Source organism: Podarcis tiliguerta (genome assembly GCF_965153285.1).
Source record: "Podarcis tiliguerta genome assembly, chromosome: 8".
Taxonomy (NCBI): Eukaryota; Metazoa; Chordata; class Lepidosauria; order Squamata; family Lacertidae; genus Podarcis; species Podarcis tiliguerta.
The window spans coordinates 69059929-69087329 of NC_139541.1; the positions used below are offsets into that span (position 1 = coordinate 69059929).

The 27401-nt window shown below is 47.0% G+C and overlaps 3 protein-coding genes and 1 long non-coding RNA gene across 4 annotated transcripts; all 4 read left to right on the forward strand.

The window, feature by feature from the left end:
- Window positions 1–5959: 5959 nt before the first annotated feature.
- On the forward strand, window positions 5960–10756 carry LOC310684243 (IgGFc-binding protein-like). Its single transcript, XM_083455032.1, has 5 exons — window positions 5960–6056; window positions 6579–7152; window positions 7511–8115; window positions 8530–9097; window positions 9955–10756. Exons 1-5 carry the CDS (start codon window positions 6027–6029, stop codon window positions 10653–10655), a joined length of 2478 nt encoding a protein of 825 aa, XP_083311158.1. The 5' UTR covers window positions 5960–6026; the 3' UTR covers window positions 10656–10756.
- A 1330-nt stretch (window positions 10757–12086) lies between these two features.
- LOC310684906 lies at window positions 12087–13992 on the forward strand. The gene is made up of 3 exons (XR_014514953.1): window positions 12087–12749; window positions 13209–13350; window positions 13893–13992. It is a non-coding gene; the product is annotated as an uncharacterized lncRNA (long non-coding RNA).
- A 10-nt stretch (window positions 13993–14002) lies between these two features.
- On the forward strand, window positions 14003–17273 carry LOC310683537 (IgGFc-binding protein-like; the record flags this gene model as incomplete). Its single annotated transcript, XM_083453469.1, has 4 exons — window positions 14003–14233; window positions 14741–15314; window positions 15673–16277; window positions 16686–17273. 4 exons carry the CDS (start codon window positions 14003–14005, stop codon window positions 17271–17273), a joined length of 1998 nt encoding a protein of 665 aa, XP_083309595.1.
- A 686-nt stretch (window positions 17274–17959) lies between these two features.
- On the forward strand, window positions 17960–26215 carry LOC310684336 (IgGFc-binding protein-like). Its single transcript, XM_083455323.1, has 7 exons — window positions 17960–18705; window positions 19362–19935; window positions 20356–20555; window positions 21015–21156; window positions 21750–21988; window positions 23837–24120; window positions 25938–26215. The coding sequence occupies exons 1-7, from the start codon at window positions 18277–18279 to the stop codon at window positions 25945–25947; spliced, it is 1878 nt and encodes a 625-aa protein (XP_083311449.1). The 5' UTR covers window positions 17960–18276; the 3' UTR covers window positions 25948–26215.
- The last annotated feature ends 1186 nt before the right edge of the window (window positions 26216–27401 follow it).

A 27401-nucleotide genomic window follows, 5' to 3' on the forward strand; every position in this document is an offset into this window, starting at 1 on the left:
GGTGCATGGCATCCTTCTCACGTCACCCTCCCTGAGATCCCAGCCTCGCAAAGCGGCTCGGGGCTGGTGTTGCTCTGGCTCAGGCTGGGCTAGTGCATGGCAGCTCTGTTTGCCCATCACACTCTGCCCCCTGAAATGTGTGCCCCCCCCCCAGTCACTGGCAAAGGAAGATGAGGGTGGGTGGGGGGCACCACCCCGGGTGCCATCCCTGGGGGAGGGTGACAAAATCCTCTGGGCGGATCGGTGGAGCGGCGCTCGCCCTCCTGCCACTGCCGTGATCATGGTGGCGGGTTTGCGGCAGCAGTGCTGTGCACGGATCTCAGCAGCAGTGCCACACGTGGATAGCAGCAGTGGTGCCATGTGCAGTTTGCGGAGGTGGTATCGTAGCGGCGCCCTTGTGGGCAGATCGCCCAGCCCCTACCGCTCCGGATGCCGTAGGCAGTAGCTATGCCCCTGCCCCGAATGATATGAAAACACGCTCCACCACTGGCGTGAGTATCTGGTAGAAGAGGAGAACTTGGTTGCAGAGGAAATGTTTGCTGGAATGTTTCAGGAGGAAAGAGGAAGGCTGTGGTTTAATGATAAAACATTTGCAGAAGATCCCAGGTTCACTACCTACAATCTTCAGTTAGGGGTTTGACAGAACCCTCTTTCTTTCTTTCTTTCTTTCTTTCTTTCTTTCTTTCTTTCTTTCTTCCTTCCTTCCTTCCTTCCTTCCTTCCTTCCTTCCTTCCTTTCTTTCTTTCTTTCTTTCTTTCTTTCTTTCTATTTTCTTTACAAAACAGATGCTTTTTTAAAAAAGGAAAACGTGAAGAAAAGAAGAAAAAGTGGAAAAAGAAAATAGTATACCGCTATTACAATTGTTAACAGTTAAAAATGACCATTTTTAACCTACTGCATTTTGTATAAATGACTTCCAAATTTCATTATACTTGTCGTTGCAGAGTCTATGTCTATAAGCAACCCATTCATAAATGGGAAGTGAAGTCAGGTCTTCAAACCATTGAATAAATGGAGCTTTATATTTATCTTTCCAATGCAGCATTATCAGTCTTTTGGCCATAGAGAATCCATTTACACTGTCTGGTTGTCAAATTCCCTACAGTAGGCACACAGCTCAAAAGAATATTATCCTTTGAAAATTTTAGCTTTTTCTGCACAGTCATATTTATATAATTCATGACTTCCCCCCAAAACTTACTAAATATAGGACATTATAAAAACATATGTTTTAAAGAAGCATTACACTTATTACAGCTCCAACAAAATGATGTCTTAGAATATGTTCTAAGGTGTTTCCTGCTTGGCAGGGGGTTGGACTCGATGGCCCTTGTGGTCTCTTCCAACTCTATGATTCTATGATTCTATTCTATATCCTTTTCTATACAAATGCAGTGGAGTCCGATAACTTCTAAATATTATTTTCTGTTGTATAAGTTGTAACGTAAGGTCCCCTGACATCCTTGCTATAGGAGTTAAAACATTCCAGTTATCTAGGAAACATAGGAATCCCCAGTGCTTTCTCTCTTTTTTTGGTAATAATAATAATAATAATAATAATAATAATAATAATAATAATAATAATTTTATTTATACCCTGCCCTTCCTGGCCAGAGCTGGGCTCAGGGCAGCTAACACCAGTAAAACCACAGTAAAAACATAATAGGGGAAAAAGAGAGGGTGGGAAAACCCCCAATTTAAAATACAGGTTAAAATGCATTTTAAAATGCAGCCTCATTTTGAAGTAGCTGATAAATCAAGACCATAAGGGGAGGGAAACATAAGGGTGAGACCGAGTACAAGCCAAAGGCCAGGCGGAACAGCTCTGTCTTGCAGGCCCTGCGGAAAGAAGTCAAGTCCCGCAGGGCCTTAGTCTCTTGTGACAGAGTGCTGGCCCTGGCCCTAGTTGAAACCAATCTAACCTCCTTGAGACTCAGGACCTCCAAAGTGTTGTTATTTGTGGACCTTAAGGTACTCTGCGGGGCATACCAGGAGAGGCAGTCCCATAGGTACATGGGTCCTAGGCTGCATAGGGCTTTAAAGGTCAAAACCAGCACCTTAAACCTAGGTAGAACAAAGGTGCTGGAACTCACTCAGAAGACCAACCCCAGAGCCAAATGAGGATCTCTTTGGGTACTGGGGAGAGTCTCCTTGCTAGCCAGAGACTTGTTGAGGCTCCTCAGCTGTGGCATGGGGAGCCTTCTGTGCCTCAGCTGAGCAGCTTACTGAAGCCCCACGCTCCTCTGGCTCACGTCTAGATGTAGGATAGAGAAGGGTGTGTGAGCAGGCGTAGAAACTGGCCTACTGTGGAAGGGTAAGATTTACATTTGCTGCTCTGACCACATTTGCCTCTGGCCCAGCCCAGCCTGCCCTGGGGCCCACAGAAAGTTGCCTAGAATGAAATGTGGCTCTTACAAATCCTTAGAAATGAACACATGAGAAATTGATGTGGACCAGAGCCAACCATTTCTACTTCAGTGGGAGTACACAGCTCTTGTCCTGGCTAGATGAAGACCTGGACGAGAGCATTCATTTTAGGGGGCAAGGGAATACATTGAGAGGTTGTTATTGCAAACAGAAGGCTGGAGGAGACTGAAATCATTCTAACGCAGCATGTCTAACCTTACAATATCCTTTACCACCCTCTTCTTCACTCTCTTTTCTGCCTGCCCTTATAGTTACCTGCCTCGGTAAGAGCTTTGGGACACATTTTGTCACCTCCTTTATGCAGAATTTTAACCAGCAAGGCAAGCTTGAAGTGCAGATCATCGCTTACTCTGACTCGACCACCGTGACAGTCTCTGTCCCTTGTGAAGGCTGCCCGCAGGAAGAGAACTTTGAAAGAAGGCTCACTGTCGATAAGGGGAAGATGGTGGAAGTTGAGCTCCCAAATTTTGTGGAAATCATCGGCAGCAAAGTTTTCTCTAGCGTTGTCCAGATCCAGTCAGACAAAGATGTGTCAGTGGTGTCCTTGAGCTCCAAGCCTGACAGCACAGAAACTGCTCTGCTCTACCCTGTGAGCAGTTTAGGGACTGAGCATTATGTTGTGGGTCCTGCCATAGGCCCTACAGGATATTTACAAGAGTTTGCTGTCTTAACCACCCAGGGACCTAATGTGGTCACTATCCACCTGACGAGCCCAATGACCTTCAATGGGCAAACATACACCGCAGGAAGTACACTGAGTGTGACACTAAATGCTTTCACTGGAGTCCAGTTGCAAGGAAAAGGTGATCTCTCCGGCACTAGGATTGTCTCTCAGCTACCAGTGGCTGTCCTGTCTGGCCATGCCTGTTCGTGGAGGTACACTAAATGCAACCATGTCTTTGAGCAGCTCCTGCCCGTGTCCAACTGGGGGAAGACGTTTGTGGCCCCTCCTATACCTTGGCAGACCAAAACTGACACCCTTTATGTCTCAGCATCCCAAGCAACTATCCTGAACTACCAGATGGGTACATCAAAGCAGACGATAAGCATGGGAGGTGGGCAGATCCAGCAGATTCAGATCTCACCCCAAACCCCAGTCTACCTCTCGGCCGATGTTCCGGTACAGGTGCTCCTCTATAGTAATGGTGGGAGCACCCAGTCTTTTAGCTACGACACCTTCTTGATAGGGATTCCAGACATCGAAAGCTACAGCCTCTCGTACTATGTGAATGGGCAGGCCGGTTTTCAGAACTCTATTCTTTTGGTGGTGAAGAGTTTGGAGACTGGTGGTCTCACGGTGAATGAGAATCCCCTGAGCGGAGTGAAGTGGAGTCCAGTTCCTGGCTCAGAGTACTCTTGGGGGAGCTATGACCTGCCAGATATACTTGTGCCCTACATAGTGGCAAACCCCCTGTCCCATTTTTGCGCCATCAGTGTGGGCATTGCAAATATGAATGGCTATGGGTCGTGTGGTGCCGGCAGAGACCGTAAGTAGAAGGTTCCAAAGCTTATCCATGTGTTTGCTGTCTTTTTATCCTGCTATTAAGACAAGGAATAATAATAAAATACATGAGGGCTCTGACAAAGAAAGGGAAGCAGAGGGAAAAGTTAGAAAGGGCAGATTGGTTCTTCAAGGTAAGAGCAAGGTAGGGAGTTACAAGAGAGTGCTTATATCCAGTTCAGACATCTTCAGGCACATCTTGCTTTGCTAGCATTGGCAGCCAGAGTCCATTGGGACTGGTGGAGACAGAAGGCAGAGAGGCCAAAAGTAGGTGGAGTTGAATCAATGACAGGTGGGGCAAGCTAACTGGAGGTTAGTCCTCATCCTTCTGGCTTCTGAGTTATACAAATGCTACACTGAGAGTAAGGAGGAAGGTGACACTCAGAGCCATCCTCTGGACTAGATGCAATTAAGGAGGGAGGAAAGTGGAAGCTGGCTGAGGGCAGACTCAGTTTGGTGGGGCAATGACCCTTGTGCCCCACTAGGTCAGCCTCCACTCTAGTGTTCTTTCTTCAATAGCAGTTGAAGGCTCTTGTTCCTTCGGCCAATGGTTGGGGTTAGGGTGTCTTTCTGTTCCATTCTGCAGTTCCAGGACCACAGACAGGTAGAGCTGAGCACAGTGGTACCTTGGTTGTCGAATGGCTTGACTCCTGAACACATCGTCTCCTGAATGCCGCAAACCTGGAAGTAGGCGTTCCAGTCTGCAAACGATCATCTGACGCGACTTCTGTGGCTTCCGATTGAGTGCAGGAAGCTCCTGCAGCCAGTCAGAATCCGCGCCTTGGTTTTCGAACGGTTCCAGGAGTCAAACGGACTCTCAGAATGGATGAAGTTTGACAACCAAGGTGCCACTGTATGCTTTAAGGTAGGGAGGGGGGAAGCAAGCACCTGTTGCTTCTTTGGCTGATTGATGGGGCCAGGTTGGTCTTCCTCCTGCCTTGACTTTCTTCCTGGCATGCAGGGGCTACAGCCTCTCAGTAGCCTCAGGACCCTTCTCTTACCAATTTCCAGAAGACAACTCAAAAAACTTGTACCCTATGTGGGGATTCATGCTGCAGAGAGTGGGAGGACATTCAGAAGTGGGTAGCACCCCCCTCAGCACTGAAATGGCTACACATGCAGCTGTGGGACCCCTGCTGCCACTGCCAGGTTCATGGGGGAGGGCAATTCACTTGGGCTTCTAATCTCAGTCAATGCCCCCATTCAGAGTAAGAGGGAAAAGAAATGTCTTCTGTTTAAATCCGGGTTGAGGAATCTGTGTCCCACCAGGTGTCATGGGCTCCAGTTCCCATCATGCCTGATCATTGGCCTTGCCTGTTATGGTTGATGGGACTTGGAGTCCAAAACCATATAGAGGGCCAAAGGTTCCCCATTCCTAGTATAAATAACGCCTAGTCTCACTAAGCAGGAGCAGCACTAGGGGGCAATGTGGTGCAGGTATCAGTCATTGATTGTAGACCTATAGTACGATTTAAGAGATTTGACCCAATTTGCTTGCAATAATTTTTATTCTCCTCATTTATTTTAAAAATAATGCTCATAATTTGAAAGCAATTGAGTTTAGGGATAGTAGATGAAGCGATGTGCAATATGGCATCCAAGTTAAAAAGTTTCCATTGTTGCGATAATATTAATCAGCATGTTTAATTTAATAGTTTCAAGATCTGAAAAAGTGTTTGAAACTAAAAATATGAAGCTATGCTAAATCTTCAAAGTGGTAGCAAACTTTGTATGAATTCTAATTGGTTCAGAGTGCTGGCAAATAACTTCCTCCCTCCTGTCCTTAGCTGAACCAGAACTCACCTGTAGCAGTGTGCTGTGCCGTAGAGGCATGGTGTGCAAGATGATAAATGGGCAACCGCAGTGTGTGCCATCCTCTAATGCTACCTGCTGGGCAATGGGTGACCCGCACTACAACACTTTTGACGGACGCAAGTATGACTTCCAAGGCACTTGCACCTATACAATTGTCAAAACACGTGATGAAAGCTTCGGACTTCCATCTTTCCATATCTTTGCCAAGAATGAAAACCGGGGGAACAAAGCAGTGTCCTATGTGACTGTGGTGACAACTGAGGTTTATGGGTATACCATCACCATGACCAGATCAGAAATTGGTTTTGTACAGGTGAGTATTGATTGATTCAGAGTTGATTCAGAAGGCAAGTTCAATGCCACTTACGAGTTCATGACGGCCATGTGAGCTGTTGGTTACTGCACATGTTCAAGGTGTAGAACAAAAGACTGGTGACATTTTTAGACCCTGCCATCTTGACTTATGAGACATCTTTACATATAAGCCACCAGCAAATTTGTACCTGGCATTGCTAGGGAAGTAGAAGAAACCAAAGGATCAGTGCAGCTTCTAAAGGTTCCTTCCATTATTCAAAATGCCAGCCACACATATCCAAAGAAAGAGGAAAACCTGCTCATGGATCTGAGGAACAAACATGTCCAATTTGGTTCAAATCCATGCAGTTTTTTAAGGGTCGTGGCATCCAGATGGTGTCCAATCGTATCCAAAAACAGCCAAAACGTGTAGCCCAATAGATGGAGAAGCAGGCTTAGCTTAGTTTTGTTTAGCTTCTGCTGCTACACATGAGCAAATGGTGATTTTACCCTCTTGTCTCTTTCTTCCTCTGTAATACAGGTCAATGGTATCCGGGCACACTTGCCCATTTATCTGAAGGGTGGGAACTTGCAAATTTTGCAGGTTGGCACCTCTGTCATACTTTCCACGGACTTCCAGCTGAAGGTATCTTACGACTGGAGTCAACATCTCCGCGTCACCATCAGCAGTGCTTATCAGGAGGCTGTCGGTGGCCTATGTGGGAATTATAACGAGAATCCCAGCGATGACTTTGAAACCCCTGCAGGCACCACAGCCCCTAACATCCCGGCCTTTGGTGAAAGCTGGGAGGTGCCGACTATTGGCAGCCTTTGCTGGCATGATTGCAATGGGCCATGTAAGCCTTGCGAATCCGATCAGGCCCAGAAGTATGAGTCAGAGGCCTACTGTGGTCTGCTAACCAAGGTTTCCAATGGCCCCTTTGCTTCTTGCCATGCCAAGGTGCCCCCCACAATCTACTTTACAAACTGTGTTTTTGACATCTGCTCCACTGAAGGCAACAAACAGTCCTTGTGTGATGCCCTGGCAGCCTATGCCGATGCCTGCCAGAGCGAGGGAGCCCAAATTGGTGACTGGAGAAGGGACTCTGGATGCTGTGAGTATGCAAAGCACGGAAAAGAAGGGGATGAACTAACTGAAGGGGGCCTTGTTTCAGATGGGGGTCTTAAAGGTGAGCGGTCTCCTAAATAACAAGCCACCGTTCCCAGGATTCTCTGGGAGAAATCATAATTCTTAAAGTTGTCTAAAAGTGATATGAATGCATAGTTGGGATGTGATCCAATATAAATGCACAGTAGTGCACTCAGTGTAGGAACTGGGTGGCAGGGCAGAAGACCAGGCTCTCATTCCCAAGATTTGTATTAGGAATCCACCTGCTGTGTTAGTCCATGTTGCCAGTAGGTTCAATATAACATCACCACTGTGACCCACCCAACCCCTTCTCTTCCCTACAGACCTGGACTGCCCTCCGAACAGCCAGTACCAAACCTGCGGAACAGCCTGCCCAGCCACCTGCATGGATGACCAAATTCAAGGGCCAAAGCTCTGCCCAGCTGTGTGTGTCGAAGGCTGCCAGTGCCTTGAGGGTTTTGTGCTGAGCCAAGGATCATGCATCCCCAAGAGCAGCTGCGGTTGTCTGTACGAAGGGCGCCCCTATGCCCCCAACGAGGCTTTCTGGGCGGATGACATGTGCCAGAAGCGTTGTGTGTGCAACCCGACCAGGAGGGTGGTGGAGTGTGCAGCTAGTGCTTGCAAACCAACGGAACGGTGCCAAGTGGTCAAAGGCGTGCGGGGATGCTATCCGACTGGGAACAGCACCTGCTCTGCATCCGGGGATCCCCACTACTTGAGCTTTGACAAAAAGAGATTTGATTTCCAAGGGCCCTGTGCCTATGTGCTTGCTGAGGTTTTCAACGGACCCCTGGAACTGGAAGGGTTTAGCGTCTATGTTCAGAATGAATACCGGGGAAATACTGCTGTGACCTGGACCCGGAGTGTTCAAGTCAACGTGTATGATGTTGAGATTATAGTCAGCAGGCAATATTCTGGCAAAGTCTTGGTAAGTCTGGATAACATTGGGATATCATTATGATAGTGAAAAGTCCCCTCTGGTGCCATTTGAAGAGGACTGTTGTGTTGTGGACACTGTCCGCTGGCTGAGAGCCAATGAAAACTAATTCTGACCACCTCCTCCTCCCTATTAAGTTGTGGAAGGACCACACTGGGGCATATACCAGTGGGAGTTTGGCTTTCCAACCAGGCAGGAGCACTCAAGGGGGGCGCAAATTGGGGGCTGGGGCTGGGTGTGTGAATGCAGAAAGGTGAAAGGTGTCAGATAGAGACTTGCACGGCCACACTAGACCCCTGGACTGGAGTTTGCCTCACCTCCTGTTGAGATTATGGGGGTGGGAAACAAGAGCCCCAAATATCCTTTTCATTTTTTCAACAGCAGCATCTTCTCCTGTCTTCCTAGGTCGAAGGCTTGCTCACCTTCCTGCCCTATAGTGCAGCTGGAGGAAGAATCAAGTTATATAGGAGGGGCCAGGATGCTGTGATTGAGACTGTTTTTGGCCTCGTGGTGACCTTCAACTGGGACAGCAAGGTGTCAGTCACGGTGCCCAACACCTATGCCGACATCCTGCGTGGCCTGTGTGGAAACTTCAACGGGAACCCTGAAGATGATGCCCTTGTGCCTGGGAGCATTCTCATTCCCGATAGGCCAGTATTTGGTGGCAGTGGAATTGAGAACATTGACCCAAAATGCAAGGAGATAGCGGACCCCAAATGCCCAGGGATGGAAGAATTAGCTGCCCAGCAGCGTTCAGCGGGCCAGGAATGTGGGCTTATTGTGGCCAAGGATGGGCCCTTCCGGGAGTGCCATGGCCAGGTTGATGAAGAGGGTGCCTTCCAAGATTGCATCTACGACTATTGTTTCTACAAGGGACGCTATGCCTTCATGTGCGCGGCCATCGCCAGCTATGCCGCAGACTGCCGAGCTGTTGGGGTCACCATATACCCCTGGAGGTCTGCAACCTTCTGCCGTGAGTGCTCCATTGTTTGAAGCAGTTCCTCCTAGGAAGGTCAAGTTCATTTCCAGCAGGGTCTAGGGGCAGATAATGAGAGGAGGGAACAGTGCAGATAAAAGAACAGTTTAGAAACAGGGGAGAACGAATGAGAGAAGAAAGAGGTAACTCTCCAAGCCCACCAGACAGACTTTCATCATCTCCCTTCTATGTTTCCCTTTTAACAAAGAAATCACTCTCAAATTGTCTATATAAACACACACACTCACATGTTTAGTCAAATAAATGTCTTGCCCAGGCTACAGGGCTTTAGACAGATCCAAGCAACCATCCTTTAAAGTTGTAAAAATTCATAGTCCAATTCAAAATACAGTGTGCTCTCTGCTGGAAAAGTGTGACAGGAAGATTCCGCTTTCTATTGTTCCCCCTCCTGCCAGAAAAGGTGAGAGAATATGATATCATACCATCCCCTGTTTGTGACTCTAGCAACCGTGCACCTGTGATGTGGCTTCACATCGATCCTCTCTTAGCTGTGATGGCAGGATGTGTAGGGAGCAAGGCAGGGAGCTCAACAGTAGTTGGAGCCAGAAACAATGAGAAACAGAGACAACAAATTCTAGTTTTCTCCCCATCCTCCTCCTTGCAGGGTTTTACAGGGCAACACTTAGGGGAAGGAAGCTGGCAGCTATTGCCACCCACTGCACTGTTTGAAAGTAAGAAAGCACTCAGGTGGGGCTGGGTAAAGCCAGGCCTAGTTTGGTGGGTCAGGTCCACATTGTCCCAAATGGACCAGACTCTACTTCTTTGTAGATGCAAGATTTGCACGAGACCACTAAAGCATAACATTGGCTAATCTCTCTGTTTTGCACTTGCAGCCCTACCCTGTCCGCTCAACAGTCACTATGAACATTGTGCCAAGGGCTGTGACCAGACCTGCAGCAGCCTGCATGTCCCGCCTCAATGCCCAGAGAAGTGTGAGGAGGGCTGTGTGTGCAATGAGGGCTTCGTCAGGAGCTCTGACACTTGCGTCCCTATGTCTGAGTGTGGCTGCTTCTACAAGGGACGCTACTATCCAGCCTTGGAAGATTTCTATCCAACTTGCGAGGAACGTTGCAGGTGCCAAGCTGGTGGAAACGTGGTGTGTGTTACCACTCCCTGCACCCCCAATGAAGAATGCAAAACGGTGGAAGGGTACCACAAGTGCCACTCAGTTGGAAACGCCACCTGCTCGGTGGTTGGTGACCTCTATCTGACCTTCGATGGCCGAATCATTAACTTCCAGGGCACCTGCACCTACGTCTTAACCAAGCTGCAGAAGCCAACCCAGAGCTTGAAACCCTTAGTTGTTATTGTCGAGAATGAGCCTTGGGGCAATGGGGAGATCACACTTCCCACGATGGTCTATGTTGAGGTCCTTGACAGGCAGCTTGTTTTGCTGAGGAACAAATGGGGAGTAGTGCTGGTGAGTCTCTTCATGCTGCTAAATCGACAAGCTTGGTGGGGTGGGCGTTCATCTCCTACTCACTCTGTAACCAGGATCAGGCCACCCACTAATCATCCTGAGATATTTGCCTAAGGGTTAGAAGATTGTTTTGGAGATGATTTGCTCATCATCCTTCTTTTAGGGCCAGAGTAGAAGCAGTAGTTTTCACACACATAACTACTGTGTGAATGGTTCTAAGATGTCAATTGCAGGGTCGGTAGCATGATCCAAGTTTGCACCCTGATGGGTGAGTATGTGCAGTAGGGAAGCCTTACACATCATCACCATCACCCCTACACACTGCTAAACTTTCAAATCTGAATCATCCCCTCCCTGTGTTTGCTCCTTGCATTGAAAAAGAGATCCCATTTGAGTGAATGGAAGCTTTCCTTCTCTAGCCCAACAGAAATAGCAGCTGCAGATGACCCATCCTGTTTCGGGACTATGACAAAGCGCAAAAATGTTAAAGACCCTACCATTCTTGCCGAGGTCCATTCCATGTGAGCTTGCAATATATTCTTCAGTCCCCAGCTGTTAATTGTGTGAATGGCATCTTGGCTAGATATAATAATAATAATAATAATAATAATAATAATAATAATAATAATAATTTATTATTTATACCCCGCCCATCTGGCTGGGCTTCCTCAGCCACTCTGGGCGGCTTCCAAAAGAATATTAAAATACATCAAACATTAAAAGCTTCCCTAAACAGGGCAGCCTTCAGATGTCTTCTAAAAGCCTGGTAGTTGTTGTTCTCTTTGACATCTGGTGGGAGGGTGTTGCACAGGGAAGGCGCCACTACCGAGAAGGCCCTCTGCCTGGTTCCCTGTAACTTGGCTTCTCGCAGTGAGGGAACCGCCAGAAGGCCCTCGGTGCTGGACCTCAGTGTCCGGGTAGAACGACGGAGGTGGAGACGCTCCTTCAGATATATTGGTCCTTATTCTGCATAGCACACCCTACTCAGTAGGCTAATCCCCTTTATTTTTCCAGGTGGATGGAGTATTGCAACGCCTCCCTGTGAATCTTTTGTCTGGGCAACTTAGAATCTTTCAGCATGGGATCAGTATCACAATAGACTCCACCTTTGGCTTTGCACTGACCTACGACCTGTATTCCCATGTGAGGGTCACTATTCCCAGCATCTACCAGGACTACGTAGGCGGCTTGTGTGGGAACTACAATGGAGACCAGAGTGACGATCTTCAGCTCCCTGATGGCACCGTGGTCACTGATGTGAATGAATTTGGTGCCGCCTGGAAAATTCCAGTCCTGGGCGTATCCTGCACGGATGGGTGTGGTGCAGAGGGCTGCTTAGTTTGTGCGGAGGAGAAGAAAGAAGCTTTCAAACAGCCCAGCTCCTGTGGGCTCCTCACTGCATCCGATGGTCCATTCAGTGCATGCCATTCCATAGTGAACCCCGAGCCATATCTGGACAACTGCATCAATGACCTGTGTGTAGGAGGTGGTGACCAACAGATCCTGTGCCAGAGCCTCCAGAGCTATATGAAAGCCTGCCAGGAGGCCAGGGTCACTATTGAGCCTTGGAGAAGCGCAACCTTCTGCCGTAAGTACCAAGAGAACCTTGATTCTGCTTTCCCTTCTTTCCAGTGGTGGTTGGTACCCACTGAGACAGGCAAGGCACGAGGCAAGGAGACTAGGAGTAAGTGGTGCCTGGGGCAATGACGGGCAGAGCCATTGCCGACTTGTTGTAAGTAAAAAGGTGTTGTAAGCAAGCAAGGACCACTTGGGGGCTGACTGAGGTTGTTGGGCTAGCATCTCATCATCTCTAACGCATCAACCTCCATTGCTTCCTTCCACTTCTCCAAGGGGTAAATCTCATTGGTCCTGTGACCTGGTCTTTTTGTTGACTAGCATTGCTCTGGCCAGCATCACATATGCGCATCCAAAGCAGGCAGGTTTAATTCTGCTGCTTCTGCTATATGAGGGACCCCCCGATTAACCCTCTGTGTCCCTTTTCTTGTAGCCGTGACTTGCCCTGCCAACAGTTATTATACCACTTGTTCCAACATCTGTGAAACCCAGTGTGCTGGACTGACTGACCACATTCGATGCCCGGAATACTGTGTCGAGGGCTGCCAGTGTGATCCTGGCTTCTTCTTTGATGGCCTGAAATGCATCTCCTTGGATGAGTGTGGCTGCTTTGAGCGTGGCAGATATTTCCCGGTATGTGGAGAGGGAGGCAGTGGTGGTGATGGGGATAGTATTGGATTGCCTATACACAACCCTTTTGATCAGCCATCTCTGGTTAAACTATGGAATTCACTCTCACAAGAGGCAGTGGTGACCATTAACTTGAATGGTTGTGAAAGAGGATTAGAAATATTTCTGGAACAGAAAGCTCTCCATGGCTATTAGTCGTGATGGCTAGCTTCTATCTCTGCTGCTGGAGCAAGAATGTTGTTGTACTCAGCTCTGGCTTGCAAACTTCCTATAGGGCTTCTTGTTGGCTACTGTGAGAACAGAATTCTGGTCTCGATGCCCAGTGGCCAGATCAAGCCTGGCTAGTCTTACGTTTTCAATGGTGGTTTCCTTTACTATGGAAATCTTTTCCCCCCAAGTGGTTCTAGGCTGTGTTCTCTGACCCTTTCCCCCTGTATACCAGTGTTATCTCTTGATCCCTAGCCTAATGAACCTGTGGTGCTCAATGACTGCAAGGAGAAATGCATCTGCACTGCAGCTGGAGGGTTCAGGTGTGAGGCCATCACTTGCCAAGGAGAAGAAACTTGCGAGGTGATCGATGGCGTCATGCAATGCCACAAGAAAGGTGACTTGTGATGATTACTTTTCTCCATGAACAGAGGGATTTTTGGATTCCCTGTATTCTCTTGGATTCCTGTGAAATAGGCAAGGAGTGCTGGGCATTATGAGTTCAGCCCTCCACTGGTGGCAATGGGCACTTCCTTTGAAACGTAAAAAGCACTTTCAGAGAAGCAGTATTTGTCAACACTGTAGCAGCACATAGAGACAGAATTGAACATTCCCTCCCCACGGTTCCAAAACTGTGTTGGCCTCCTCAATGCTGCTGTGAAGGGAACAGTGATTCATTGTAATCTCATAGCAAGTTGTGAGAGATGTGACCCCCTCATCTGTTTGCTTGCAGAATTTTTAAATTATTATTCTCTTCTTTCATTTTTAAAGTAGGGTTTCCAATTTTGAATCCCTGGATTTAGGGATATTAGATGCAATAGTGTATCAGAAGTTAGAAACCTGATATTCTTTCAATAATATTAATAATGATGATGTAGGAAGCTTTCCTTCAACTCCAATAGGTATACAGGGAAATAACTTTCTCCCTCCTGTCCTTAGTTGTACCACCACCCAGCTGTACCATTGTAAAGTGCCGAAGAGGCATGGTGTGCAAGATGATAAATGGTCAACCACACTGTGTGCCATCCTCTAATGCTACCTGCTGGGCAATGGGTGACCCGCACTACAACACTTTTGACGGACGCAAGTATGACTTCCAAGGCACTTGCACCTATACAATTGTCAAAACACGTGATGAAAGCTTCAGACTTCCATCTTTCCATATCTTTGCCAAGAATGAAAACCGGGGGAACAAAGCAGTGTCCTATGTGACTGTGGTGACAACTGAGGTTTATGGGTATACCATCACCATGACCAGATCAGAAATTGGTTTTGTACAGGTGAGTATTGATCGATTCAGAGTTGATTCAGAAGGCAAGTTCAATGCCACTTACGAGTTCATGATGGCCATGTGAGCTGATGGTTACTGCACATGTTCAAGGTGTAGAACAAAAGACTGGTGACATTTTTAGGCCCTGCCATCTTGACCTATGAGACATCTTTACATATAAGCCACCAGCAAATTTGTACCAGGCATTGCTAGGGAAGCAAAAGAAACCAAAGGATCAGTGCAGCTTCTAAAGGTTCCTTCCATGATTCAAAATGCCAGCCACTCATATCCAAAGAAAGAGGAAAACCTGCTCATGGATCTCATGAACAAACATGTCCAATTTGGTTCAAATCCATGCAGTTTTTTAAGGGTCGTGGCATCCAGATGGTGTCCAATTGTATCCAAAAACAGCCAAAACCTGTAGTTCAATAGAAGCTTAGCTTAGTTTAGCTTCTGCTGCTACACATGAGCAAAAAGTGATTTTACCCTCTTGTGTCTTTCTTCCTCTGTAATACAGGTCAATGGTATCCGGGCACACTTGCCCATTTATCTGAAGGGTGGGAACTTGCAAATTTTGCAGGTTGGCACCTCTGTCATACTTTCCACGGACTTCCAGCTGAAGGTATCTTACGACTGGAGTCACCATCTCCGCGTCACCATCAGCAGTGCTTATCAGGAGGCTGTCGGTGGCCTATGTGGGAATTATAATGAGAATCCCAGCGATGACTTCGAAACCCCTGCAGGCACCACAGCCCCTAACATCCCGGCCTTTGGTGAAAGCTGGGAGGTGCCGACTATTGGCAGCCTTTGCTGGCATGATTGCAATGGGCCATGTAAGCCTTGCGAATCCGATCAGGCCCAGAAGTATGAGTCAGAGGCCTACTGTGGTCTGCTAACCAAGGTTTCCAATGGCCCCTTTGCTTTTTGCCATGCCAAGGTGCCCCCCACAATCTACTTTACAAACTGTGTTTTTGACGTCTGCTCCACTGAAGGCAACAAACAGTCCTTGTGTGATGCCCTGGCAGCCTATGCCGATGCCTGCCAGAGCGAGGGAGCCCAAATTGGTGACTGGAGAAGGGACTCTGGATGCTGTGAGTATGCAAAGCACGGAAAAGAAGGGGATGAACTAACTGAAGGGGGCCTTGTTTCAGATGGGGGTCTTAAAGGTGAGCGGTCTCCTAAATAACAAGCCACCGTTCCCAGGATTCTCTGGGGGAAATCATAATTCTTAAAGTTGTCTAAAAGTGATATGAATGCATAGTTGGGATGTGATCCAATATAAATGCACAGTAGTGCACTCAGTGTAGGAACTGGGTGGCAGGGCAGAAGACCAGGCTCTCATTCCCAAGATTTGTATTAGGAATCCACCTGCTGTGTTAGTCCATGTTGCCAGTAGGTTCAATATAACATCACCACTGTGACCCACCCAACCCCTTCTCTTTCCTACAGATCTGGAGTGCCCTCCGAACAGCCAGTACCAAACCTGCGGAACAGCCTGCCCAGCCACCTGCATGGATGACCAAATTCAAGGGCCAAAGCTCTGCCCAGCTGTGTGTGTCGAAGGCTGCCAGTGCCTTGAGGGTTTTGTGCTGAGCCAAGGATCATGCATCCCCAAGAGCAGCTGCGGTTGTCTGTACGAAGGGCGCCCCTATGCCCCCAACGAGGCTTTCTGGGCGGATGACATGTGCCAGAAGCGTTGTGTGTGCAACCCGACCAGGAGGGTGGTGGAGTGTGCAGCTAGTGCTTGCAAACCAACGGAACGGTGCCAAGTGGTCAAAGGCGTGCGGGGATGCTATCCGACTGGGAACAGCACCTGCTCTGCATCTGGGGATCCCCACTACTTGAGCTTTGACAAAAAGAGATTTGATTTCCAAGGGCCCTGTGCCTATGTGCTTGCTGAGGTTTTCAACAGACCCTTGGAACTGGAAGGGTTTAGCGTCTATGTTCAGAATGAATACCGGGGAAATACTGCTGTGACCTGGACCCGGAGTGTTCAAGTCAATGTCTATGATGTTGAGATTATAGTCAGCAGGCAATATTCTGGCAAAGTCTTGGTAAGTCTGGATAACATTGGGATATCATTATGATAGTGAAAAGTCCCCTCTGGTGCCATTTGAAGAGGACTGTTGCGTTGTGGACACTGTCCGCTGGCTGAGAGCCAACGAAAACTAATTCTGACCACATCCTCCTCCCTATTAAGTTGTAGAAGGACCACACTGGGGCATATACCAGTGGGAGTTTGGCTTTCCAACCAGGCAAGAGCACTCAAGGGGGGTGCGAATCGGGGGCTGGGTGTGTGAATGCGGAAGGGTCAAAGGTGTCAGATAGAGACTTGCACAGCCACACTAGACCCCTGGACTGGAGTTTGCCACAGCTCCTGTTGAGATGATGGGGGTGGGAAACAAGAGCCCCAAATATCCTTTTCATTTTTTCAACTTCAGCATCTTCTCCTGTCTTCCTAGGTCGAAGGCTTGCTCACCTTCCTTCCCTATAGTGCAGCTGGAGGAAGAATCAAGTTATATAGGAGGGGCCAGGATGCTGTGATTGAGACTGTTTTTGGCCTCGTGGTGACCTTCAACTGGGACAGCAAGGTGTCAGTCACGGTGCCCAACACCTATGCCGACATCCTGCGTGGCCTGTGTGGAAACTTCAATGGGAACCCTGAAGATGATGCCCTTGTGCCTGGGAGCATTCTCATTCCCGATAGGCCAGTATTTGGTGGCAGTGGAATTGAGAACATTGACCCAAAATGCAAGGAGATAGCGGACCCCAAATGCCCAGGGATGGAAGAATTAGCTGCCCAGCAGCGTTCAGCGGGCCAGGAATGTGGGCTTATTGTGGCCAAGGATGGGCCCTTCCGGGAGTGCCATGGCCAGGTTGATGAAGAGGGCGCCTTCCAAGATTGCATCTACGACTATTGTTTCTACAAGGGACGCTATGCCTTCATGTGTGCGGCCATCGCCAGCTATGCCGCAGACTGCCGAGCTGTTGGGGTCACCATATACCCCTGGAGGTCTGCAACCTTCTGCCGTGAGTGCTCCATTGTTTGAAGCAGTTCCTGCTAGTAAGGTCAAGTTCATTTCCAGCAGGGTCTAGGGGCAGATAATGAGAGGAGGGAACAGTGCAGATAAAAGAACAGTTTAGAAATAGGGAGAACGAATGAGAGAAGAAAGGAGGTAACTCTCCAAGCCCACCAGACAGTCCTTCATCATCTCCCTTCTATGTTTCCCTTTTAACAAAGAAATCACTCTCAAATTGTCTATATAAACGCACACACTGACATGTTTAGTCAAGTATATGTCTTGCCCAGGCTACAGGGCTTTAGACAGATCCAGGCAACCATCCTTTAAAGTTGCAAAAGTTCATAGTCCAATTCAAAATACAGTGTGCTCTCTGCTGGAAAAGTGTGACAGGAAGAAGAAGATTCCACTTTCGATTGTTCCCCCTCCTGCCAGAAAAGGTGAGAGAATATGATATCACACCACCCCGTTTCTGACTCTAGCAACCGTGCACCTGTGATGTGGCTGCACATCGATCCTCTCTTAGCAGTGATGGCAGGATGTGTAGGGAGCAAGACAGGGAGCTCAACAGTAGTTGGAGCCAGAAACAATGAGAAACAGAGACAACAAATTCTAGTTTTCTCCCCATCCTCCTCCTTGCAGCGTTTTATGGTGCAACACAAAGACTTAGGAGAGAAGCTGGCAGCTATTGCCACCCACTGCACTGGTTGAAAGTAAGAAAGCACTCAGGTGGGGCTGTGTAAAGCCAGGCCGAGTTTGGTAGGGCAGGTCCACAATGTCCCAAATGGACCAGCCTCTACTCCTTTGTAGATGCAAGATTTGCACGAGACCACTAAAGCATAACATTGGCTAACCTCTCTGTTTTGCACTTGCAGCCCTACCCTGTCCGCTCAACAGTCACTATGAACAATGCACCAAGGGCTGTGACCAGACCTGCAGCAGCCTGCATGTCCTGCCTCAATGCCCGGAGAAGTGCGAGGAGGGCTGTGTGTGCAATGAGGGCTTCGTCAGGAGCTCTGACACTTGCGTCCCTATGTCTGAGTGTGGCTGCTTCTACAAGGGACGCTACTATCCAGCCTTGGAAGATTTCTATCCAACTTGCGAGGAACGTTGCAGGTGCCAGGCTGGTGGAAATGTGATGTGTGTTACTGCTCCCTGCACCCCCAATGAAGAATGCAAAATGGTGGAAGGGTACCGCAAGTGCCATGCAGTTGGAAATGCCACCTGCTCGGTGGTTGGTGACCTCTATCTGACCTTCGATGGCCGAATCATTAACTTCCAGGGTACCTGCACCTACGTCTTAACCAAGCTGCAGAAGCCAACCCAAAGCTTGAAACCCCTGGTTGTTATTGTCGAGAATGAGCCTTGGGGCAATGGGGAGATCACACTTCCCACGATGGTCTATGTTGAGGTCCTTGACAGGCAGCTTGTTTTGCTGAGGAACAAATGGGGAGTAGTGCTGGTGAGTCTCTTCATGCTGCTAAATCGACAAGCTTGGTGGGGTGGGCGTTCATCTCCTACTCACTCTGTAACCAGGATCAGGCCACCCGCTAATCATCCTGAGATATTTGCCTATGGGTTAGAAGATTGTTTTGGAGATGATTTGCTCATCATCCTTCTTTTAGGGCCAGAGTAGAAGCAGTAGTTTTCACACACATAACTACTGTGTGAATGGTTCTAAGAAGTCAGTTGCAGGTTTGGTAGCCTGATCCAAGTTTGTACCCTACTGGGTGAGTTTGTGCAGTAGGGGGGCCTAACACATCATCATCATCATCACGATTACCCCCCCCACACTGCTAAACTTTCAAATCTGAATCATCCTATCCCTGTGTTTGCTCCTTGCATTGGACAAGAGATCCAATTTCAGTGAATGGAAGCTTTCCTTATCTAGCCCAACAGAAATAACAGCTGCAGATCACGCATCTTGTTTTGGGACTATGACAAAGCGCAAAAACGTTAAAGACCCTATCTCTCTCTCACCGAGGTCCATTCCATATGAGCTTGCAATATATTTTTAAGTTGCCAGCTGCTAATTGTGTGAATGGCATCTTGGCTAGATTGGCCCTTATTCTGCATAGCACACCCTACTCAGTAGGCCAATCCCCTTTATTTTTCCAGGTGGATGGAGTATTTCAACGCCTCCCTGTGAATCTTTTGTCTGGGCAACTTAGAATCTTTCAGCATGGGATCAGTATCACAATAGACTCCACCTTTGGCTTTGCACTGACCTACGACCTGTATTCCCATGTGAGGGTCACTATTCCCAGCATCTACCAGGACTACGTAGGCGGCTTGTGTGGGAACTACAATGGAGACCAGAGTGACGATCTTCAGCTCCCTGATGGCACCGTGGTCACTGATGTGAATGAATTTGGTGCCGCCTGGAAAATTCCAGTCCTGGGCGTATCCTGCACGGATGGGTGTGGTGCAGAGGGCTGCTTAGTTTGTGCGGAGGAGAAGAAAGAAGCTTTCAAACAGCCCAGCTCCTGTGGGCTCCTCACTGCATCCGATGGTCCATTCAGTGCATGCCATTCCATAGTGAACCCCGAGCCATATCTGGACAACTGCATCAATGACCTGTGTGTAGGAGGTGGTGACCAACAGATCCTGTGCCAGAGCCTCCAGAGCTACATGAAAGCCTGCCAGGAGGCCAGGGTCACTATTGAGCCTTGGAGAAGCGCAACCTTCTGCCGTGAGTACCAAGAGAACCTTGATTCTGCTTTCCCTTCTTTCCAGTGATGGTTGGTACCCACTGAGACAGGCAAGGCACAAGGCAAGGAGACTAGGAGTAAGTGGTGCCTGAGGCAATGATGGGCAGAGCCATTGCTGACTTGTTGTAAGTAAAAAGGTGTTGTAAGTAAGCAAGGACCACTTGGGGGCCGACTGAGGTTGTTGGGCTAGCATCTCATCATCTCTAACGCATCAACCTCCATTGCTTCCTTCCACTTCTCCAAGGGGTAAATCTCATTGGTCCTGTGACCTGGTCTTTTTGTTGACTAGCATTGCTCTGGCCAGCATCACATATGCCCATCCAAAGCGGGCAGGTTTAATTCTGCTGCTTCTGCTATATGCGGGACCCACCGATTAACCCTCTGTGTCCCTTTTCTTGTAGCCGTGACTTGCCCTGCCAACAGTTATTATACCACTTGTTCCAACATCTGTGAAACCCAGTGTGCTGGACTGACTGACCACATTCGATGCCCGGAATACTGTGTCGAGGGCTGCCAGTGTGATCCTGGCTTCTTCTTTGATGGCCTGAAATGCATCTCCTTGGATGAGTGTGGCTGCTTTGAGCGTGGCAGATATTTCCCGGTATGTGGAGAGGGAGGCAGTGGTGGTGATGGGGATAGTATTGGATTGCCTATACACAACCCTTTTTGTCAGCCATCTCTGGTTAAACTATGGAATTCACTCCCACAAGAGGCAGTGGTGGCCACTAACTTGAATGGTTGTGAAAGAGGATTAGACATATTTCCGGATCAGAAATCTCTCCATGGCTATTAATCACAATGGCTAGGTTCTATCTCTGCTGCTGGAGCAAGAATGTTGTTGTACTCAGCTCTGGCTTGCAAACTTCCTATAGGGCTTCTTGTTGGCCACCATGGGAACAGAATTCTGGTCTCGATGCCCAGTGGCCAGATCAAGTCCAGCTCATCTTAAGTTTTCAGTGATGGTTTCCTTTACTATGAAAATCTTTCTTTTCCAAGTGGTCCTAGGCTGTGTTCTCTGACCCTTTCCCCCTGTATACCAGTGTTATCTCTTGATCCCTAGCCTAATGAACCTGTGGTGCTCAATGACTGCAAGGAGAAATGCATCTGCACTGCAGTTGGAGGGTTCAGGTGTGAGGCCATCACTTGCCAAGGAGAAGAAACTTGCGAGGTGATCGATGGCATCATGCGATGCAACAGGATAGGTAACTTTTGATGATTGCTTGTTCTTGTGAACAGAGGGGTAAACACTGTTGGATTCTCTTTATTTTCTTGGGTTCCTTACTGACAGGGCATTATAGATTCAGCCCTCCATTGGTGCCAATGGGAACTTCCTTTGAAATTTTAAAACAGCACTTTTCAAGGGCTTTCAGTCCCCAGCAACTCCAGGTCAACCGCGAAATGTCCCTTGCCTGAAATCTTGGAATGCCACTGCCTGTGAGCATAGACAACATATTGCTAGATGGACCAATGGCTCTGACTATTGCAGTTTCCAATGTTTCTAAGTAGGGAGTCACAGTTCACAGTGCCACAATAAACGGTTATTTACAAAATAGAAAAGGCTTCAAGGGGAGCAACAAAGATTATAAAAGGTCTTATCTAGAAAGTCTGAAAGAACTGGTTATGTTGAATCTAGTAAAGAGAAGACTAAGGAGGAAGCAGATCTCTTAAACTACTAGTTCCAAATCTTCCACATAGAAGAGGGCAATGTCCTGGTTTCATCCTGCCCCAGAAGGCTTAGGCTTTTGAAATTCCATACACTTCGGGTTGTATATTTTCAAACTTATCTTCCCAACAGAGTCCCGCTGCTCCCTGATGCCTGGAGCTCAGCTATCCACCTTTGATGGCCTTTCTGGGAAAGTCCCTGCTCCTGGCACCTTTCAACTGACTTCCCTTTGTGACTTCAACTCTGATTATTGGTTCCGTGTGATTGTGGAAGTTTCGTCATGTCCACCCAATGGAGTAGTCACTGCCAACTTGCTCTATTTCTTCTACAAGGGTCTATTTATTACTGTGAATAGACAGAAGGAGGCCTGGGTAAGTAGAAAGCTGAACAAGAAAGGGAGAAGTTTTACTTACGTATTAAAATATTTATTTATACAATATTTATTTTATTATCCCCCACTTTGCCATGACTTTGGGTCAGTCACTATATTATAAACATCATCACCACAACCACTTTAGTTGTATGCCGCTTTCTCTCTCCCTCTCTCTCTCTCTCTCTCTCTCTCTCACACACACACACACAAAATTATGCTCAAACTGGCTCATGAGAACACATCATAAAATCAACAATTGCGATAATAATTTCATATTAACAGCCATAATAAAGAAGCAACATAAGGTAAATGTAATGGCAAATAAAACCCCTCACCAACATTTTCGTAGTATCAATGTTGCAACATTACTCCTCCTAGCAGTAGCAAAAATGACAAGGATGTTTGAACAGTTTCACCTTGGTCCTGGATGTTTTAGCCTAGGCTTGCCATACGTCTGGAAAATTCTGGTCATCGCAGCAAATTGGACACCTAAAATGCTGTCCAGGGGGAATTTTTTTGAATTTTAAGAGATGCCAGGAATTTCCTGGACATATGGCAACCCGGGTTTTGTTTTGTTTTCTGCCCCCCCCCCCGATCTCTTGAATTGAAATGCTCCACATCTGTCAGGAAAGGAATTCTGAGCAGGGAGGGTTTTGTTTGTATCCGTGCATTAAGCATTCTCTCTCTCTAGCTCAGCATGAGACTCTTAATCTCAGGGTTGTGGGTTTGAGTCCCATGTGTTGGGTGAAAGATTCCTGCATTGCAGGGGGTTGGACTAGATGATCCTAAGGGTCCCTTCCAACTCTGCAAATCTAAATCTAAAATCTCTCTCTTTGTGAAGGAGTCCATAACAGCCCAGCTTTGAAGAACTGAAATATGCCACCCAGGGCCTAGCCAGAAAGCGGAAGCTTCCTTAAAAAAAAGCAATAAAAAAACAAAGTTCAACAACTATGGTGGTTTCCTAAAAAATAAATTTTACTTTTTGAAATATGGCAAGCCTATTTTAGCCACTACTACTATGTCAGCTACAATTTTCCAAGGATAAAATTAGTCTGATCAAATGCCTAGGCCTCAGCTTCCCCAAAGAATCACTGCCCCTTTGGTATCACCATTCAGGCACCAGTTCATCCCATGATGTTAGTCAAATTTACTCTTCTGCAGTAGCTTCTTACAAGGCTTCCAAAAATACAGGGTGGGGTAGCTAACCTACTGCACAGGGTTTATGAAGATAAAATGAGGGGCCTGGGGTGGAGAATCATGTACAACACCATACGGTTCTTGGAGAAAAGGTACGATATAAATGTAATCAAACATGGGGCCCTTAACAGAGCTGTTCTAGGTGCCCTTGGAAAATGAAAGATGCTGTCCCAGGGCCCTCCTTGTCTGGCTTTCCATCTGGGCATTCCCTTGATCTGAAATGGAATTTCTATCACAATGTGGGTAAGAAACAAAAACAAAACATGGCTGCCACCACAAAAATCATGGTATTCATGGGGACCAGCGGCATTCGCCTAACCACTCCATGTGGTGGTGCAGGGTCTAGCCCCCAAGACTGCTCTCAGTCATCAACAAATCAGTATTCTCTGCAGGAATAAGGAAGTTATGACCCTTCAGATGTTAATGGACTCCAGCTCCCATCATCCCAAAACCATGGCCAATGATAAAAGATGATGGGAGTTGTAGTCCCACAACCTCTGGCTGGCCACATGTACCCCATCCCCAATCTTCCAGATTAAACCAGTTAAACCTTATAGCTCTAGTTTGATGCCAAGCACTTGGAAGAGAACCCTGTTTCACTGTATGCTTCTCTTTTCTCTGTCCTGTTTAACTGTTTTGTGTGTTTCAGGTGAATGGGCTGCCAGTTCAAATCCCATCCAAAATCACAGAGTCAATAATACTTAATCTGTCTGGTGAAGTCATCACCCTGAGTTCACCTCAAGTTGAAGTAAAACTGGACCTAACTGGAGGGGTGCAGGTGACTGCTAGTCCAGATTTGAAAGGCCAAGTATGTGGGGCATGTGGAAACTTCAACAATGATCAGACGGATGACCTAATTGGCCCAAATGAAGTGAAAGTAATTGATGTTCCTGGGTTGTTGACATCTTGGACAGCCAGAGATTTCACCCCCTGGTAAGTTAGCTTTTAATTGCTTCTCCTTGTGGATGACTGAATGGAGGCCATCAAAAAGAGCTCCACTGACAATTGCAAAAGCATGTTGGTGAAATGGTGCCCCATAAGAGGTTCCAAATCTCTCTATCTCTCTCCTCCCCTCCCCACATTTCACCACCAAGATGATCCAATTCAAAAGTTGGCTGCAACACAGCAATCCAGACTTTTTGCTGTCACCACCAAGAACTTGGCAGCTTTCTACTTGGCTCCACTGGTGGGGAAGGCAGTAGCAGGCCCTCTAGTGGAGTAAAGAATGTGTTGGATTCTATCTAAACCACAAAACCACAAAACTAACAAAATTAGAGTGATGAAAAATTGGAATATGGTCTGACAGACTATTTTATTAAAACTGGTTGAGATCCAGCCAATTGGATCTTCAGAAATGCCCTGGAATTCTACAGTCCCTTGCAAATGATGGGATTCAAATATATATGTGGAGTTCCCAACTGGAATGGTTTACCCATTCATTTCAGTGGAAGCAACTCTTCTCTGTTCTCATGGGTATGGGTAGGTAGTATTGCCCCTTCTATTGACATGAATGGGAAAACCTGTATGAAATGAAGAGCGCACCAGGTGAGGCAAGCCATATGGGCTTCTTTCATAAATGTTCTGTGCTTTTCTGTCAGCAAACTTAGATACACACCCACCCACCAACATTCACCCCTAACAAGCCCCACAAGGCAATTAACAAGAAGAAAATGATATACAATAACAAAGTCAAAATACAACATTCATTACTAAGAACAGCAGAGAAAATTAAATTGGTTGACTTTGAAGGGTGTCCAAAAATTCTCCTTAAATAACCATAAAATGACTTAGAAAAGGGAAAATAAACCATTGTGAAGAACCACTGTGATATGACTTCTTAATTAGTATCTTATCAAATTGTGCCATGGTTAGATTTCTCGAGCACTTGAATCAACTCCTTTTGTGTGTGTGTCGCCCAATATGCATCTTGCATATTATTTTACTGTGCAACATGTTCCAATTATTCATCAATGCACAAAACAAGGTTTCAGGCAACAAGGCTTGTGGTGGGCCTGGGCCAAGTTCCTCTAGCAGACGTCTCTGACAGGAGCAGTTGGGCCTAGCCACCCTTTTGATTTGGAGAAGGGAAGTAGCTCAGTGGTAGAGCATTTACTTTGCATGCAGAAGGTTTCATGTTCATTTCCTGGTGCCTTCAGGCAGGACTGGGGAAAACTCCTATCTGAACCCCTGCTGTCACTCATGGTACATACAATTGAGCTAGATGGACCAATGGTCTGAATCGGAATAAGGCAGCTTCCTATGTTCTCATGATGCCACAGAGAAACACTATAATCATGTGCATTCTGAAAATTAAAACGTAGGTAGATCCGGGCACATGGAAGTGCTCAGAATCCCTGGCCAGAAAGAAAGAAGGAAAGAAAGAAAGAAAGAAAGAAAGAAAGAAAGAAAGAAAGAACACCAAGGGAACACAGGGCTTCCCCTGCTGCCTTGAATGAGAGCAAACTCAGCAATTATTACATTAGGAGCTTCACTGAATTTACTAAAGTAGAGGCTTGTTTGGTCTAGCAATGCCACCAGGTGGGACTTGAGGGTAGAAGTCTATAGCTCCACTCAGTATGGTGGACTGGAGGGATCCCAAACAGAAAAGGTGACATTTTGAAGGACCTAAAAAAGAGATGTTCCATAAGATCATTGAATCTTTATTTTGCCTAACTGCACCACTGGTTCAGTCCATTTTATGTTCTAACTGCTACTTTCTCTCACTTTCTCTTTCTCTTTCCCCTTCTCAGTGTGGAGTGAGAGAAGATTCACTTGGTAAACTGAAAGTTCCAGACTGAAGCTACTAAATTGTACTAAGGGGAAACTGGTGTTTGGGTGAATGGTGAAATGATGAATTTAATCCTATAATTTGGGTAATCCTTGGCAAAATCTCATTAGAATGACTTTGTTCAGTAAATCTATTTCTTCAGATCTTTTAATTAAAGGTATGTGAGAGGGAACAGATTATGCCTAATAAAGACATCTGGCTTAATTTTGTCTTAATCTCTCTTGAGTCTAAATATGTAACAATGACTTGGATGGGTACATGGGGGGGGCGGTTCCCTCAGCACTGTTCCTGGGAAAGTTTTGAAAGAAGGCTAGGCATAGCTTTCTTTATTTTTATCCCCTCACTGAAAGTTAAAAAATACTCCTCAGGTCACTATTAATTAGTTAATTAATTAATTAATGTATTACCCACTGTATACCAGCAGGCCCCAGGGTGGACTACAACAATTTAAAATTCAGAATTAAAACCGGTTAAAACAGATTACCATCATAGGAATACGGTGAGTCCTGAAAGCACACATCTCTTGTGTCAAATGCTAGATTAAAGAGGTGCTTCAATTTATGTTTTTATTTAAACACTGCATTATCAGGGGGCCTTACGATAAACACAGTCAACTGTACAATAAAATAAAACGGCAAACATGTGAATAGATTGAAGCAGCTGGACCCCGAAACCAACACAAAGAGTTTTAAGGCACAGGCATGAATAAATTAAAAGCGTTTGGAAAATGGAACCAGGCCAGCCTGTCTGAGGAGAATGTTTCAGTCAGGACATTGCTGTTGAACAGGCCCTTCAATACACCACCCATGACAGTCTCCTCAGGATGACTAGCAGTTAAACTAACTGGGGAACAAGATGAATTTTCCAGAACAGGGCAGTAGATTGTGCCGTGAATAATTCAGTTCACGCACTGCACGTATTAGCTGAAATGCACCTGCAATGGTTGAAGAAGAGTTTGGATTCGATGTCCCGCTTTATCACTACCCTAAGGAGTCTCAAAGCGGCTCACAATCTCCTTTCCCTTCCTCCCCCACAACAAACACTCTGTGAGGTGAGTGGGGCTGAGAGACTTCAGAGAAGTGTGACTAGCCCAAGGTCATTTCAGCAGCTGTATGTGGAGGAGTAGAGACGTGAACCCGGTTCCTCAGATTACGAGTCCACCGCTCTTTCTGATACAAAGGACAAGATGGCACCCCCCCACCCCACTTACCCATTTCATGTTCCAGACTGGCAGTTGAATCTTAACCTCAGCGTTGGTGGCAGGATAATATTCCTCACTGCCCCTGAGGCAGCAGGCCAGATTATGAGATACCATGTGGACACTGAGGGGAATTATTGGGGATTCAGGAAAGGTGGCTGTTGCTGCTGCCCTCCCTGGTTAACTTCCGCCTGATTGTAGGGCCATCCCCACTCTGAGGTAAAATTT